Source organism: Emys orbicularis, chromosome 2 (assembly GCF_028017835.1).
Source record: "Emys orbicularis isolate rEmyOrb1 chromosome 2, rEmyOrb1.hap1, whole genome shotgun sequence".
In the NCBI taxonomy this organism is placed as follows: Eukaryota; Metazoa; Chordata; order Testudines; family Emydidae; genus Emys; species Emys orbicularis.
Window position 1 is genome coordinate 92435138 of NC_088684.1, and position 15583 is coordinate 92450720.

The 15583-nt window shown below is 49.4% G+C and overlaps 1 protein-coding gene across 1 annotated transcript in view; it reads left to right on the forward strand.

Moving 5' to 3' along the window:
• Nucleotides 1–15583, forward strand: part of CEP192 (centrosomal protein 192) — a 185828-nt gene that overhangs the window by 108895 nt on the left and 61350 nt on the right. The window contains exon 31 of the mRNA XM_065398324.1: nucleotides 10197–10315. Coding sequence (XP_065254396.1) covers nucleotides 10197–10315 — 119 coding nt within the window. The remainder of the gene's footprint in view (nucleotides 1–10196; nucleotides 10316–15583) is intronic.

Here is a 15583-nt window from a genome sequence, read left to right on the forward strand (position 1 = left end):
ATATACTGACAAATCCAGATAAAAAAGCTAAAACGAAGGCCCAGAGAAACTAATCACTATTTAACTTAACATTTCTAACTTGTAGTTATTCTACGAACTCAGTACAATTGAGTTGCCTCTGGTATACACTGGAGGCAACTGAAAATGTATCTATGGGGGTTATGAGTTTGGCTGTGCCTCGAACAGTTTCAGACCATATTCCCTGCCTCCAACCAGCTAAACAAAGCAGTGTCTCTGCTCTTGCACTCATCCTGGCTCTTAAAGCCATTCTAAAGCTGTAGTAATGAATCCTGTTCTCTTCTCCCAGCCCTCCTTCTCTTCGTTCACTGGAGACCAATTTAAAACAGCAAACAAAGATCTTTCCCAGAATAAGACATCTATTACATTCCCCGTTTTTCGTGCTTTCCTATCCCATGGCAGAGCTGGTCAAATAGAGCAGGCAAATGGCCAGAGGATTCCCTCCATCTGATAAAGATCTTTTGAGGAGCCACAAAAGGGAAGCTCTGCCACATCTGCTCCCAGCCTGTGAACCTTGGCTCTGCCAGGTGAAGGGTTTAGAGCCTGTACAATTTTGGGGGCTCCTACATTTCCCCATATTGGTGGTTCCTGAGGGACCTCTGCAAGGATAGATTGGTTCTTCTAACAGGCAGCCAGGACCATCTTTCTAAATTAAGGATTCATCAGAGGTGAATGTTCCCCTTCTCTGCACAGTACTGGCTTCATCACGTACAAGGGTTCCATGTCAAATCTTGGAGAGTAATAGTCTCTTGACAAAAAGACTAGAATCCTCGCTGACTCCCATTACTCCCAGAGGATGGTTTGGACTCCCTCAGGGTTGTGCTCCTTGCATATGATTTTTAGAAAACTCATCAGACAAGGAGCATAGGTATTTAAGGCCCCTCTCCACAGGCTAAAACACAAAAATAGCACTATGTAGGAAGAGGGACTGAATCTCAGATGGGGGACAGAATCTTCCCTTTGATTTCCAGCCTTATGTGAGTTAAAGAAGGAAAAGTTATTTCAGATCTTCATCCTCTCTAATTAGCTCCAGTTCTTACCCGAAAAAGTTTTCATATTACAATAACCCTAAACCAGACAAGTAAGAGAGGTTCTTCTTCGAGTGATTGCTCATGTCAATTCCAGTTAGGTGTGTGCGTTCTGCGTGCATGGCAGCTGGAAGGTTTTCCCCCTAGCAGTACCTGTCAGGTCCGTCCGGGTGCTCCCTGGGGTCATAGAATCATAGAATATCAGGGTTGGAAGGGACCTCAGGAGGTCATCTAGTCCAACTTCCTGCTCAAAGCAGGACCAATTCCCAACTAAATCATCCCAGCCAGGGCTTTGTCAAGCCTGACCTTAAAAACCTCTAAGGAAGGAGATTCCACCACCTCCCTAGGTAACCCATTCCAGTGCTTCACCACCCTCCTAGTGAAAAAGTTTTTCCTAATATCCAACCTAAACCTCCCCCACTGCAACTTGAGACCATTACTCCTTGTTCTGTCATCTGGTACCACTGAGAACAGTCTAGATCCATCCTCTTTGGAACCCCCTTTCAGGTATTTCAAAGCAGCTATCAAATCCCTCCTCCCCCCCCATTCTTCTCTTCTGCAGACTAAACAATCCCAGTTCCCTCAGCCTCTCCTCATAAGTCATGTGTTCCAGCCCCCTAATCATTTTTGTTGCCCTCCTCTGGACTCTTTCCAATTTTTCCACATCCTTCTTGTAGTGTGGGGCCCAAAATTGGACACAGTACTCCAAATGAGGCCTCACCAATGCCGAATAGAGGGGAATGATCACGTCCCTCAATCTGCTGGCAGTGCCCCTACTTATACAGCCCCAAATGCCGTTTGCCTTCTTGGCAACAAGGGCACATTGTTGACGCACCTTCATGGCGCTGAATATAGAGCCCTGCCGACCCGCCACCACTTCAGTTCCTTCTGACAGCCTGTGACGGTTAGCCGAAACACTCATAGCTCTTGCTTTGTAAGTGCAACTTCTCTAGTAGGTTGAACTTTTGTCCTGTAAATAGGTAGGTTTACAGTAGTATAGTTTAATATAGTGCTAGATAAGTTTCAGTTGGGGGTAACCCCCCTCTTTTGCTCCGCCTTTTCCCCGGTACCAAGGAATGCCTTGATCCCCGGGGTTTAAACCCTGCACAGTGTGTGTGGCAAGTCTATGCCAAGAAGTGACCTCCACACTTCCTTGAAGTGTTTGTGGGAAAGCCACCAGAAAGAACGCTGCAAGATCTGCAGGGGATTTCGTCTGAGGACTCAGAGGGATCAGCGCCTCAAGATTCTGCTAATGGTGGCTGCTCTACATCCTCACTCAGCCCCTGGCTCAGTGGAGCCGATGTCGTGCACAGACAAGGCATGAGTCAGCGCTGAGGAAGGACTCTGCCAGAGACCCTCGGCACCAGCAGGGTTCCACACAGGGAAGTGGACGGCACCATTCTCAATCCCCTGTGCCCCACAGGAAGAGGAGACCCGAAAGGGGCCGCTCCCCCATGCCCAGACTGGCGCAGGAGCCCACCACCATGAGACCCGCATCGGGCCACAGGTGTTCAGCACCACTGACTAGAGTCACGTCTACTCCTGCCCCAGCACAGGAACAGTCTAGTCCAGGCCCCCAGCACTCCCCAATCTGGGAGGACCATGATCTCCAGTTGCCTTTCACGCCGGAGGCATTCGAGGCCACCAACGACCTCATCCGTCGCTACACCTTTGCCTCTGAGGTGAAACAGGACACTGAGCTCGGTTTCAGCGGCACCCGTGAGACCCTCTGTGCCATCCAGAGGCAAACCTTCTATGGTACTGCATCAGTTGCCATCTCCTTGGTACCAGTCGCCTGTACAATCCATCAGGGGACCCATAGGGGAGTGGCACTGGTCTCCGAGTTCCAGGCATTGCTCCTCCATGGTCCTCGTATAGTGAATGCTCAGAGTTGGATGCAGAGTCCCACAGATCCAGGAAGAGCGGCGATTCAGGTCTGACCCATGCGGGCACAGCAGACTCATCTGGTGCCGTGGCCTGGTCAGTGGCAGACTCCCACCCAGTGGCCATTCTGGACCCCCTGGGCATTCCACCAGGGCTAGAGCCAGGGGTCCTACTCTAGGTCGGCGTCTGTGGCGTTAGCTTAATATGTGCCTCCGGCACCTCACCAGGGGCAGGACCTAGCATGGGCTACACTGCCGGTGCCGACACCGCCGGCATCCACTGCACCGCTACCAACATGACCTGCGATGGAATACCAGGTGCCGCATGATCCCGTTGGTGCCAAGGGCAGGGAACAGGACCCACTTCCAGCTAAGGCCTTGTCCTCGCCTGATGAGATGGTGGCGGGAATGTCAACGGCCCCTATCCTCGAGGAGAGTAGAATGCGCCAGCAGCTGCTGAGGAGGGCGGCAGAGAACCTGGGGATCCAGGCAGAGGAGGTGGTCGAGACATCAGACCCCATGGTGGACATTCTCGCCCCTTCTGATTCCTCCCGTGTTGCCTTGCCACTTATCAATACAATTCAAGGTACCACCAAGATGCTGTGGCAAACCCCTGCTTCTTTACCACAAATAGCAAAGAGGAACAAACAGAAATACTTCCTTCCCTCTAAGGGGTTCGAGCACCTTTTCACACCTCCCCCATCAGACACCTTAGTCGTAGCAGTGGCTAATGAATGGGAGTGCCAAGGCTATCAGAGACCCTCCCTGAAAAACCGGGAGGCCGAAAAGCTGGACCTCTTTGGAAGAAAAATCTATTCCACGTGGGGACTCCAGCTCCAAATTTCTAATCACCAGGCTGTCCTCAGTAGATACAGTTACAAGTCCTGCGGAGCGATGGCAAAATTGATGGAGCTGTTGCCGCAAGACTCCAGGGCAGAGTTCTCCTTTTTGGTAGAGGAGGGTAAGCTCATTGGCTGGACTTCGCTGCAGGCAGCCTTCCACGTGGCAGATTCGTCCACTCACACTATGGCCTCTGGAGTAGCTATGAGAAGGAGCTGGCTACAGGTCTCAGGTCTACCGTTTGAGGTCCAACAAATCATCCAGGACCTCCGTTTTGAGGGCTTGGCCCTCTTCTTGGACAAAACGGACTCGCAGCTTCATAGCCTCCAGGATTCGAGGGCCACCCTCAAATCCCTTGGCCTGCACGCTCCCGCTACTCAACGAAGGCATTTCAAGCCACAGCCCCCGCCTTGCTTTTACCACTCTCAAAACAGGCAGGACTTTTCTCAGAGACGGAATGGACATAACAGGAAAAGACCTGACCCTTCCTCAGCCCAGGGCTCTGGACAGGTGAAACAATCCTCTGGCCAGAAGCAGAACTTTTGAAGGTGCGCCCGCGGGCGACGCACCAGTCTGAACTGCGGATCCATCCCACCTTACCTTTTCGTGCCGACTGTCCTATTTCTGCCCTACGTGGACCGATATTACATCGGATCGCTGGGTACTCCGCACGGTAGAAAGGGAATACTCTCTCCAGTTCTCCCTCCCTTCCAACCCCTTCCCCGTCCCTCTTCAGGGACCCTTCTCATGAGCAACAACTTGCGCAGGAGGTGCACTTGATCCTAACGCTGGAGGCAGTGGAAAAGGTTCCTCAGGAGCTGAAGGGCAAAGGTTTCTATTCACGTCATTTCCTAATACCGAAAGTCAAAGGCAGCCTCAGGCCCATCCTAGACCTGTGAAATCTCGACAAGTTCATGAAGGAACTGAAGTTCCGCATGGTCTGTTTGGCCTCTATCATCCCTTTCTTGGATCTGGGGGACTGGTATGCCGCCCTCGATTTGAAGGACGCTTACTTTCATATTTTGATAACGCCGTCCCACAGAAAGTACCTCAGGTTCATGGTGAACCACAATCATCAGTTCCCTATCCTCCCATTTGGCCTGTCAGCAGCTCATCGAGTGTTTACCAAGTGCATGGCAGTTGTGGCTGTGTTCCTACGCAAGCACCAGGTGCAGGTGTTCCCATACCTTGACAACTGGCTAATCAAGGGCTGCTCCAGGGTGCAAGTGGAGACACAAGTGAGCATCATTGGGCTACTTTCAATGACCTGGGCCTTTTACTGAATGTACAGAAGTCAACTGAATGTACAGAATGTACAGAAATCCCGCGTTCAGCAGATAGTTTATAGGGGCGGTATTGGACTCTAAACAGGTGAGGGTGTACCTCCGGAGTCGTGTTTCCGGTCCCTGTGCAACATACAAAGTCTCAGGCAGTTCCCTACTACCACAGCAAGGAATTGCCTAAAGCTTCTGGGACACATGACCGCTTGTTCCTATGTAATACAGCACGCCAGACTGAGACTCCGGACTCTACAGGTGTGGCTGGCTTTGGTGTATCAGCCGATTCAGAACTGTCTAGACAAGATCATCACTCTTCCTTGTCCGGTCCTTGACTCCCTCCTATTGTGGCTTGACCCGCAGGCGGTGTGTGTGGGTGTTCCTTTTGCCAGACCACAGCCATCCCTCTCGCTGGTGACGGACGCATCACCATTGGGGTGGGGTGCACACCTGGGAGACCTCAGAACTCAGGGCGTCTGGTCCCAAGTGGAGATCTCACTTCACATCAACATCAGAGAGCTGAGAGCGGTCCGTCTGGCATGCCAGACATTCCAAGTTCATTTGGAAGGGAAATGTGTATTGTCATGACAGACAACACAACATTGATGTTTTATATAAACAGATTGGGGTGTATACTCCTCTCCGCTGTGCCAGGAAAGCCCTCAGACCATGGGACTTTTGCATAGCTCACTCAATACACCTGGAGGCGTCGTATCTCTCCGGAGTACAGAACGAGTTGGCGGACTATCTCAGCAGGTCTTTTCATGGCCACGAGTGGTCCCTATGCCTAGATATCGCAAATACCATCTTCCAACAGTGGGAGTTTCCCCCAATAGACTTGTTTGCCACGCATCACAGCAGGAAGTGCCTGAAGTTCTGCTCCTTCCCGAATCACAGACCGTATTCCATTGCAGACCCGTTCCTCCTTCCCTGGAAGGGACACCTGTTGTACACGTTTCCTCCCATACCGCTCGTTCACAAGGTGCTCCTCAAGGTTTGAAGGGACGAGGCCTCTGTGTTATTGATAGCTCCAGCCTGGCCTCGCCAGCACTGGTACACATCCCTCCTGCAAATGTCAGTGGAAACCCCGATCATCTTACCACTGTTTCCGGACCTGATAACCCAAGATCAAGGCCACTTCCAGCACGCGAACCTCTAATCGCTTCACCTCACGGCATGGAAGCTCCATGGCTGAACCCAGTGGAGCTTGCCTGTTCAGGTCCGATCAGAGAAGTCCTCCTTGGCAGTAGGAAACACTCCACTAGGGCTACCTACCTGGCCAAATGGAAGAGATTCACAATTTGGTCTTCACAATACCTCCCATCTGCAACACTTGTGTCCATACCTGTCATAGTGGACTACCTTCTTCACCTCAAACAGCAAGGGCTTTCCGTGTCGTCAGTAAAGGTTCACTTGGCTGCCATTTCTGCCTTCCATCCAGGCGTGGTGGGCTGATCGGTCTTTGCCAACCACATGGTCAGTCATTTCCTAAAAGGCCTCGACAGACTGTACCCTTACATTCGACAGCCGGTCCCAGCCTGGGACCTTAATCTGGTCCTTTCCAGACTAATGGGGCAAACTTTCAAATTGCTGGCAACGTGTTCTTTCCTGTACCTCTCATATAAGGTGGCGTTTCTGGTAGCAATAACATCGGCCAGGAGGGTGTCTGAGCTCAAGGCCCTAATGTCCAAGCCTCCTTACACGGTGTTCTATAAGGACAAAGTTCAGCTCAGACTGCATCCAGCTTTTCTCCCTAATGTTGTTGTCTCCAAGTTTCATGTTAACCAGGGTATCTTTCTCCCAGTTTTCTACCCGAAGCCGCACTCAAGCAGCAGTGAGCAAAAACTTCACTCGTTGGACGTTTGCCGGGTGTTAGCATTCTATATCAAGCAAATGAAACTGTTCTGGAAGTCCATTCAGCTATTTATCGCGGTAACAGACCGAATGAAAGGGCTTCCAGTCTCCTCCCAAAGGATTTCGTCATGAACCATGTCTGGATCTAGCGAAGGTACCGGCCCCTTCGCTGACAGCGCATTCCACCAGGGCGCAGGCATCTTCATCGGCATTCCTTGCCCATGTTCTGATGCAAGAGATCTGCAGAGCTGTCTTGATGGTCTATAGATACTTTTATCTGACATTATGCTATTACCCAGCAGGCTAGAGATAATGCAGCCTTTGGTAGGGCGGTGCTTCAGTCTGCGAACCTTTGAGCTCTGACCCTGCCTCCAAAACTTAGGCTTGGTAATCACCTAATTGGAATTGACATGAGCAATCACTCAAAGAAGAAAAATGGTTACCTACCTTTTGTAGCTGTTGTTCTTCGAGATGTGTTGCTCATGTCCATTCCAATACCCACCTGCCTACCTCTGTTGGAGCAATCCGGCAAGAAGGAACTAAAGTGGTGGTGGGTCAGTAGGGCCCTATATTCAGCGCCATGAAGGTGCAATCTCAGAGAGCGTCCGGACCGATCCGATGGTACTGCTAGGGGGAAAACCTTCCGGCTGCGCGCACACCTAATTGGAATGGACATGAGCAACAAATCTCAAAGAGCAACAGTTAGGAAAGGTAGGTAACCGGTTTTTGTCTCCTCCAGGCATGTTTGAAATAGAGGGTAAAAGGCAGTGACCATCAAGATTCAACCAGATAAGGAGAATAAACATACAACCGTTCCTCCAAACAAGACAGAATTTGCAGTCTCATTCATTGCTTCAAGTAAGATATTAGGGAAGAACAGGGAAATGTGCATAATAGAAAGGGTGATTTGGCAAGTCATGAAATTCTGAGCCAAGCATACTCTCTCTGCTCCAAGGTATTGGTGGCATTGGCATACCTGCTTAAGGAGAGGGCTTTTTCCTACAGATAGGAAGATGTAAGGCACTTTCAAGAGGGATGTTGAAACTTTGTCAATTCCTTGCAGATACTCATTAGAAATTACATGTTTTTCCAAGGCCACAGAATCTTGAGAGACAAGGATTTGTTGTGACTTATTTGCTGTCCAGCTTCAGCCTCCTCAAAATATTGACCAACTTAAGTCATGATTGAAGAAAGTGTCTTTGACCATTGTTTATCAAATCCGTGAGGCTGTTGGTGAGAGCCATGGTAGCAAATTCAGTGGCTAGTTTTAAATCAAATCCTTGGCAGAGCATAATTAAAACAAATCTATGTCTGAGAAAACTATAGGCAAAGCTTATTAATGGAGAAATTTCATAGGTAGTAGTTGAAAATATGGACAAGACAAAGTATTTGCTCGCTACTCCCGACAAGCGTAAAAATTAAAAGCCCTCATACAGGAGCAAAAGATTAATACTCACAGCAATAGGTATGTGAGAGATGAGATGTAAGCATGGAACTCCAGAGGGAAACAGATCATGAAATGAGCCCAATTTTTCCAGTAAGTGTATACAGTCAGTCTAACCTCAATCAAGCTTGTCCCCACCCGGAAATAGATCTAGCCTACAATTCATAGACAGACTGTACCAGACTCAGCAAGTAGGTACAGGAGAGTGTAGTGGGATTATTCTGGAGTTTCAGGCTCATCCACATCTGATCTTAATTTCCCCTCCAAACTTGAGGCATTCAGAGAAGCATCAAACTATTGTGAAATAAGTTACACGCCACCTGGAATGAGGGAAATACAGACTGCCCTTCAATGTGAAGGATACTCAGGATGTATCACTAGCATTACCAAAAACCTCAGTTGGAATTTGGCCCCATATACTGAAAAAGCACCAGAGAGAGACAGTCCCTGATTTACTACCAGAAGTAACTTCAATTTGTCTTTGGAAGTAGCTACTAGCAATACAAAATGCTGTTCTTCAGCCTGTTAGCTTCCCTCTTTTCCCTCAGTGTTCATGAAGGTATTGGTAATAGACAGGCTGAAGAGTATAGAGTATTCTAAATGCTCATTCCTATCTTACATTCTTATCAAGCATCATTAGAAATGTTAGATGGGGTGACTTGAAAGACTTTTTCTGTGCTTTAGGAACAAGGGATTATGGTGAATTTTAAAAAGATCCAGAGCAAATCATATTTAGCAGATAAAACAGAGGGAGGGTCAATCTTCCTGAAACAGAGAAATTTGTTAAGATCTGGACACTAATCTCCATGATGTCTGTCCTCCATCCAGTCCTGGCTATAGTTCCGAGGTAACTTCTGCAAGATTATTCCGTGGACGGGGGCTTCATAGATATTTCTTGAATGCTCAGATCTGCCCTGTAAAAGATGCTGAAGAAAGAGAGGGCAACTTCCAGTATCTAGTCGGTTGGTTGAAGCATGAAGTCAACATTATAGTAGATCTTCCCTTCACAGACTGGATTCCAAAAAATACTGACCATAAATGTTTAGTTTTCTGGATAGGAAATGCACTTGGTGCACCATAAGTTACAGGGAATATGATCAGGGTCTGAGATTTCAGCACACTGCAGTCTGAGATGAGAGCAGTCAGACTGGCTTTTCTGGTCTTTCAGGATCACCTGAGAGGATTATGATTCTGGTCCAACTGGGAAAACAAATTGGCAAGAAGCTCAAGCTTAAACATCAGAGCAATGCATTCTCTCCTAGCTTCTGTCAGAGTAATCCATATTAAAGTGCCACTGAAAATGAGAGCAGAGTAGTTGAGCTTTCAGACTCTTTGGAATGGTCCCTGAACCAGGAGTTTGTTCTGGCTGATATCCCAGGAACTAAGCTACCTTACATGAGCCTATTTGCGATCAATCAAAATGCTCACCTTTCCCCCACTACTAATGTTTCCATATTGCTTGCTACGTTCCAATCCTATCTGAGTGGGCAAAAGTCTGGATCCGTAAAATAAAACTTACCTGATCTCCTTTTGTGGAGTGAGTTCTTCCCAGTTGACTCCACCCAAAATGTTCTCTAGGTTCTTCTACAGGTCTTCATTGTCAGTGTATGTCATTAGCATAGTTGAATAAGAAATATCTATTTAAGAAGTTTATATTTAGTTTGCTAAAGTAGGGTTTCTGCGCAGTGTTGGAACTATTTACTTGGTGCAGGATTGATGGCTGTTTTGGGAATTTCCCATGTATGTGTCTAGGCTGCCTCTGATGTATGTACTGAAAGAGAGGCATAACACATCAAAGCAGACTGGAGGGGGATTAATCCTGAAAAAGTAAATGTGTTTTTTGTATCTTCAGACATCAGGTCAAGACAACTGCATTTCTGTTGAACCTGAGGATCTTTTCCTTATGCCTGGAGAAGAACAAGAAGTGGCAGTCCTATTTTCTCCAAAAGATTTAAAAACCAGTAGTGAAAGGTAAGGTATAATCTGCTTGATGGTCAGTTACTTAAAACAGAGATTCTCAGTCTGTGGGTTGTGAACAGATGTTAAAGCGTCCCACATAATTTCATATAATTCAGAGTAAGGGTTTTTTGTCAGGATGTGCCAGGCTCCCAAGTATCTTGTATTTGTTGCCATTTATTTTGTCATTTAGCTTCTTTGGTGTTCAAGGATTGATGCTAAGCATCTTAAATGTGTCTACTAGACTGGGAGCAGAGGGTGGGGGAGAAATAGTGTGATCCTCTCTGCCTTCAGGAAATAAAACCAGGGGAAGAGACCTTTGCTCTCAAGTTAGTTCTCCAGTTCCTTTGGAAAGTCTGATTCATGGTAATTTTTCTACAAGTGTCCACTGCATATTCCCACTGTTGGGCATGTCAACCAGTGCAGTGTGGATGGTGGAACCTTCTGGTGGCAGTGCTTGTTAGAGCGTTCATGCACCTCTTCCACTCTTTCCTGTCAGCTGTGTGGCATGTTTTGAGGGCATGGTCAAAGAAGGGGGCAGGGCACTGGTTGCCTCCTCGGTGACTTCCAGCCACCACAGCAAAAGAAAATGTATCCCTCCAAATCACAAAGATTGGTAGCTAAAAATAGTGCCTTCTGTTTTTGTAGATTAGTTTTAGGATGTCAGTTTAGCTAAGCAAGATAGATAGATATTTACCTGGTATAGTATCGTGGCAGATCTGAATTGAAAAAGTCTGGATTTAAAAGGTGTACATCATGCTCAGCGGTCTTCCCAGCATCTAATACTCATGTCCAGTGCCTGAAATCTTAGGAGAAAAACATTCTCCTTCACATTATGCTATTTGCAGCATATTTACTTCTCGGGCCCATAAAGAGAGACAGAAAAGACTTCATTTGCTTTTGTTATAAGAGGCTTTGTCAGCCAAACCTCTAGGGCTGTATATAGCTATACTATGGTGATGCGAGGGAAAGGATAGGACATTTGAATCAGCTCAGATTGTTTCCAGATCCAAGAAGGCTTAGTGAAGGTTCCAGCCTCGGCACCAAACTCCAGTTCCAGGTCAACTGAGCTTGCAGGAGCCAAATATATTCAGAAAGGCAGATTTCAACAGACTCAGAGAAATAGTAGGCAAGGTCCCATGGAAAGACCAATTAGGACAGTGGTGCCAAAACTTTTCCTGTTGCCTGTCCTCCCTTCCCACCAATGGAGTCTGTCCCTGGCGCCTCCCCTTCCCCACCCCCCCACTACTACACAGTTGGCTCAGCAGAGGAGCTTGGGCTGAAGGTAGAGCTGGGGATGGGGGTGGAGCTGGGGCCAGAGCGGAGCTGCAGCTGGGGCCGGAGCAGAGCTGGGTGGCAATCCCTCCCCACTCCCGTTCCTCCACGCCCCATAGTTTGGGGACCACTGAATTAGGAAGAAAAGGAGTCCAAGGGGGCTGGCAGTTCTTAAAAGATGTAAAACTAGAGGCTCAACATCAAGCTGTTCCAACACAGACAAACAGTAAGAGCCACAGGAGGCTAATGTGGCTGCACAAGGAGCTTTTTAGCTATCTTAAAAACCAAAAGGGATAGATACAGGAAATGGAAGAAAGGGCATGTCACCAAGGAACTATACATGGGAATAGCGCAAGACTGTAGGGATAAAATCAGGAAAGCCATAGCAAAGAATGTGTTACAGCTTGCAAGAAATGCTAGAGACAACAGGAACGGGTTCTTCAAATATGTCAGACAAAAAAGAAAGATGAAGGACGTCGTGGGTCCACTGCTCAATGGAGGTGAGTTGGTAACGGAAGATGATAGTAAGGCAGAGCTGCTCAATGAATGCCTACTTTGCTTCAGTCTTCTCAAAAAAATATGTGACCAGATGACTAGCAAAGTTACCTTAGACAGTAAAGGGGAAGGGATACAGATTGGGATAAGTAAAGAACACATCAGAGATCTTCTGACCAATTTGAATGAATTCAGATCAGTGGGGCCAGATGCTATTCACCTGAGGGTACTGAAGGAATTAGTTGAAGAAATCTTGGAGCCACTGGTAATAACATTTACAAACTCATGCAGAACAGGAGAGGTCCCGGAAGACCAGAAGTGCTAAAGTAGTGTCCATCTTTAAAAAGGGGGGAAAGGAGGAGCTGGGAAACTATAGGTGAGCCTGACTTCGATACCTGGGAAGCTACTAGAGCAATGTTTCTATCTTAATCCACACCAGAAGGAGAAACTAGGGCATTCTTTGAAGCTTACTGGACCTTCAAAATGTGCTTAAACATAGAAGAAACAGTCCAGGGAATGGATTCCTTTCTTGTTCTCTTCCAAGATTAGAAGAGGCCTCAGGAAGTCCAGATGAAGCCCATTTATGGGCAAAAGGATCAGGTTCTTAAAAGGCTGGAGAAGATCTCTCTCCAATAAGATTGAAAGCTAATTCCCTTAGAACCATGGGCTAGAGAAAGGAAGGTATCTGTGGCCAACAGGGCCGGCTCTGGCTTTTTTGCCGCCCCAGGCAAAAAAGCCTCCGGCCGCCCCCCCCCCCCCCCCGCGGGGGGGGGGGCGGAGCCGGGGGGGGGGGGGGCGGCGAGCCCTGGCGGGGGCTCGGCTCTCCCCCCCGCGGCCGGGGGGAGGGCGCCGGAGGGGAGGGCGGCCGGAGCCTTGGGAGGAGGGCAGCGAGCCCCGGCGGGGGCTCGGCTCCCCCCCCCCGCGGCCGGGGGGAGGGCGCCGGAGGGGAGGGCGGCCGGAGCCTTGGGAGGAGGGCAGCGAGCCCCGGCGGGGGCTCGGCTCCCCCCCCCCCGCGGCCAGAGCGCCGGGGGCAGGGCGGCGAGCCCCGGCGGGGGCAGGGCGGCGGGCGGCGAGCCCCGGCGGGGGCTCCGCTCTCCCCCCGGCGGCAGGGGGCAGGGCGCGGGGGGGAGGGCGGCGAGCCCCGGCGGGGGCTCTGCTCTCCCCCCGGCGGCCGGGGGCAGGGCGCGGGGGGGAGGGCGGCGAGCCCCGGCGGGGGCTCTGCTCTCCCCCCGGCAGCCGGGGGCAGGGCGCGGGGGGGAGGGCGGCGAGCCCCGGCGGGGGCTCTGCTCTCCCCCCGGCAGCCGGGGGGAGGGCGCCGGAGGGGAGGGCGGCGGGAGCCCTGGGAGGAGGGCAGAGCCCCGGCGGGGGCTCGGCTCTCCCCCCCCCAGCGGCCAGAGCGCCGGGGGCAGGGCGGCGAGAGGGCAGCGAGCCCCGGCTGGGGCTCGGCTCTTCCCCCGGCGGCCAGAGCGCAGGGCGGCGAGCCCCGGCAGCCGGGGGAGGGCGCGGGGGGGGAGGGCGGCCAGAGCGCCGCGGGGAGGGCGGCGAGCCCGGCTGTGGCCCCGCTCTCCCCGGCGGCCCGAGCGCCGCGCCGCCCCCCCTCCAGGTGCCGCCCCAAGCACCAGCTTGGTTGCCTGGTGCCTGGAGCCGGCCCTGGTGGCCAAATTAGCAAAGCTGCTTTCTGGCACTTATTGTACATGAGCGTGCCCTTTGACTGCAGAGTGCTCAGGGCTTTTGTGAGATGCTTTCTCTTCAGGACAGTCTGTGCAGGGGTCAGAGATTCCTGTTTCTCATAGCTCTCCTTTAGCCACTCACTTTGATGTCAGTTTCAAGTCTTTTCCCTTAGATTGATAGATTCTAAGGCCAGATGGGACAACTGTGATCATCTAATCTGACATCCTATATAATATGGGCCATAGAACTTCCTCAAAATAATTCCTTTTGAACCAGAGCATATCTTGAATTTAAAATTGCCAATGATGAAGAATTCACCAAGACCCTTGGTAACTTGTTCCAATGGTTAATTACTGTTAAAAATTTACATCTTATTTCTAGTCATAATTTGTCTCACCTCAACTAACTTTTGCATATGCATGGTGCTCACTTACTTAATAAGCAGCTATTGAATATTTTTCTCATGATTGTCTAGTGTGTGACTCTTTGCCTTACTTACTGCACACTATTCAAACCCTGCTCCGAAGACAGAATTAATTTCCTCATGGGCTTTTCTGTGGTGCAGTATAATATTCAAGTGCATCACAACATGAATTTATTTTCACAACGTAACTTTGATATTACGGGGGAATTATCCTCATTTTACAAGATGGGAAGTGAGAGACAGATTCAAGTCAAAAGTGGACACCAAAATTAGTGACTAATTTGAGACATTTAAGACCTGATTTTTCAAGGTACTTAATATGTTGCAGCATTTGACACATTCAACACACAGCTTAGATTAAATTTAATTGCAGTTGTGAGTGCTCACCCCTTCTGCAAATGAGACCCCAGGGTCTCAAGTCAGGGCCTCATAAAATGAGGAATATAATTAGTGGCCCTCTCTGAGAAGTTTAGTTTAAGTAACTGATGCTTCCAGGGGGCACTCAGTGCTGTGAGGCTCCTCACTACTATCTGCCTATAGCGTGAGGAGGACTTGTCTGAGCGTGCCAGGGGTCAGCTCCCTGATGCCACAGGCTACACAAATACTCCCCTCTCACCTGCGCAGTCTTAGCTGTCCCTCAGCAGTAGGGTGACCAATTTCCCAAAGTGTGAACACTGTGTGTGGCTGGCCTGAGGGACTTCTCTCTCCCCCCCCCCCCCAAGCAAGGCTGGCATAAGGGTCACCCCATCCCCTCCTCCTACCCCTGCAGGCTCGAGGGGGCCCCACCGTGGCACTGCTGAACACACACACACACACACACACACACACACCCGAACTTTCCTCCATGTCCCCTTAGAGGGGTGCGCCCAACCTTTTTTTGGCAAAACTGGGTCTTGATCATCAGTTGGCAAGAGCAAACCAGACAAATGCCCAGTTTTGCCAAAAAACTCGGGATGCCCAAGACAGGGCATAAAAAGGCGACTGTCCCAGCCAAAGTGAGACATATGTAAACCTACTCAGCAGGTAAGCAATCTGAGTGCTTTGAGCTTCCCCCTGGAGTGTCCAGCCCCTGTTACACTGGACACTTGCAGAATTCACAGATAAGGTGTTCCCAAAAGAAAAGTACACCTCAGTTTACCAGTTACATCTCAGGTTCACCACTCTGCCCAACTCTCAGCATTTAGATATGTTTATGGTGAAAACAAATATAAGTTTATTTTACAAAGATTTGAAAAGAAGCAAGCAGAATTAATGAAAACAAATGGCTATTTGTAAAATAAAATCATAGCATGCTTTTTAGAGCCTAAACTTAACTAACAAGGCGTTTTTCTGTCTTTTAAAGGTTACCTCACCCAGAATCTTTCTCCCAGCTTTAAACAGGCAAACCAGCTGTCATCCTCTGTTTATAAAACAAACCT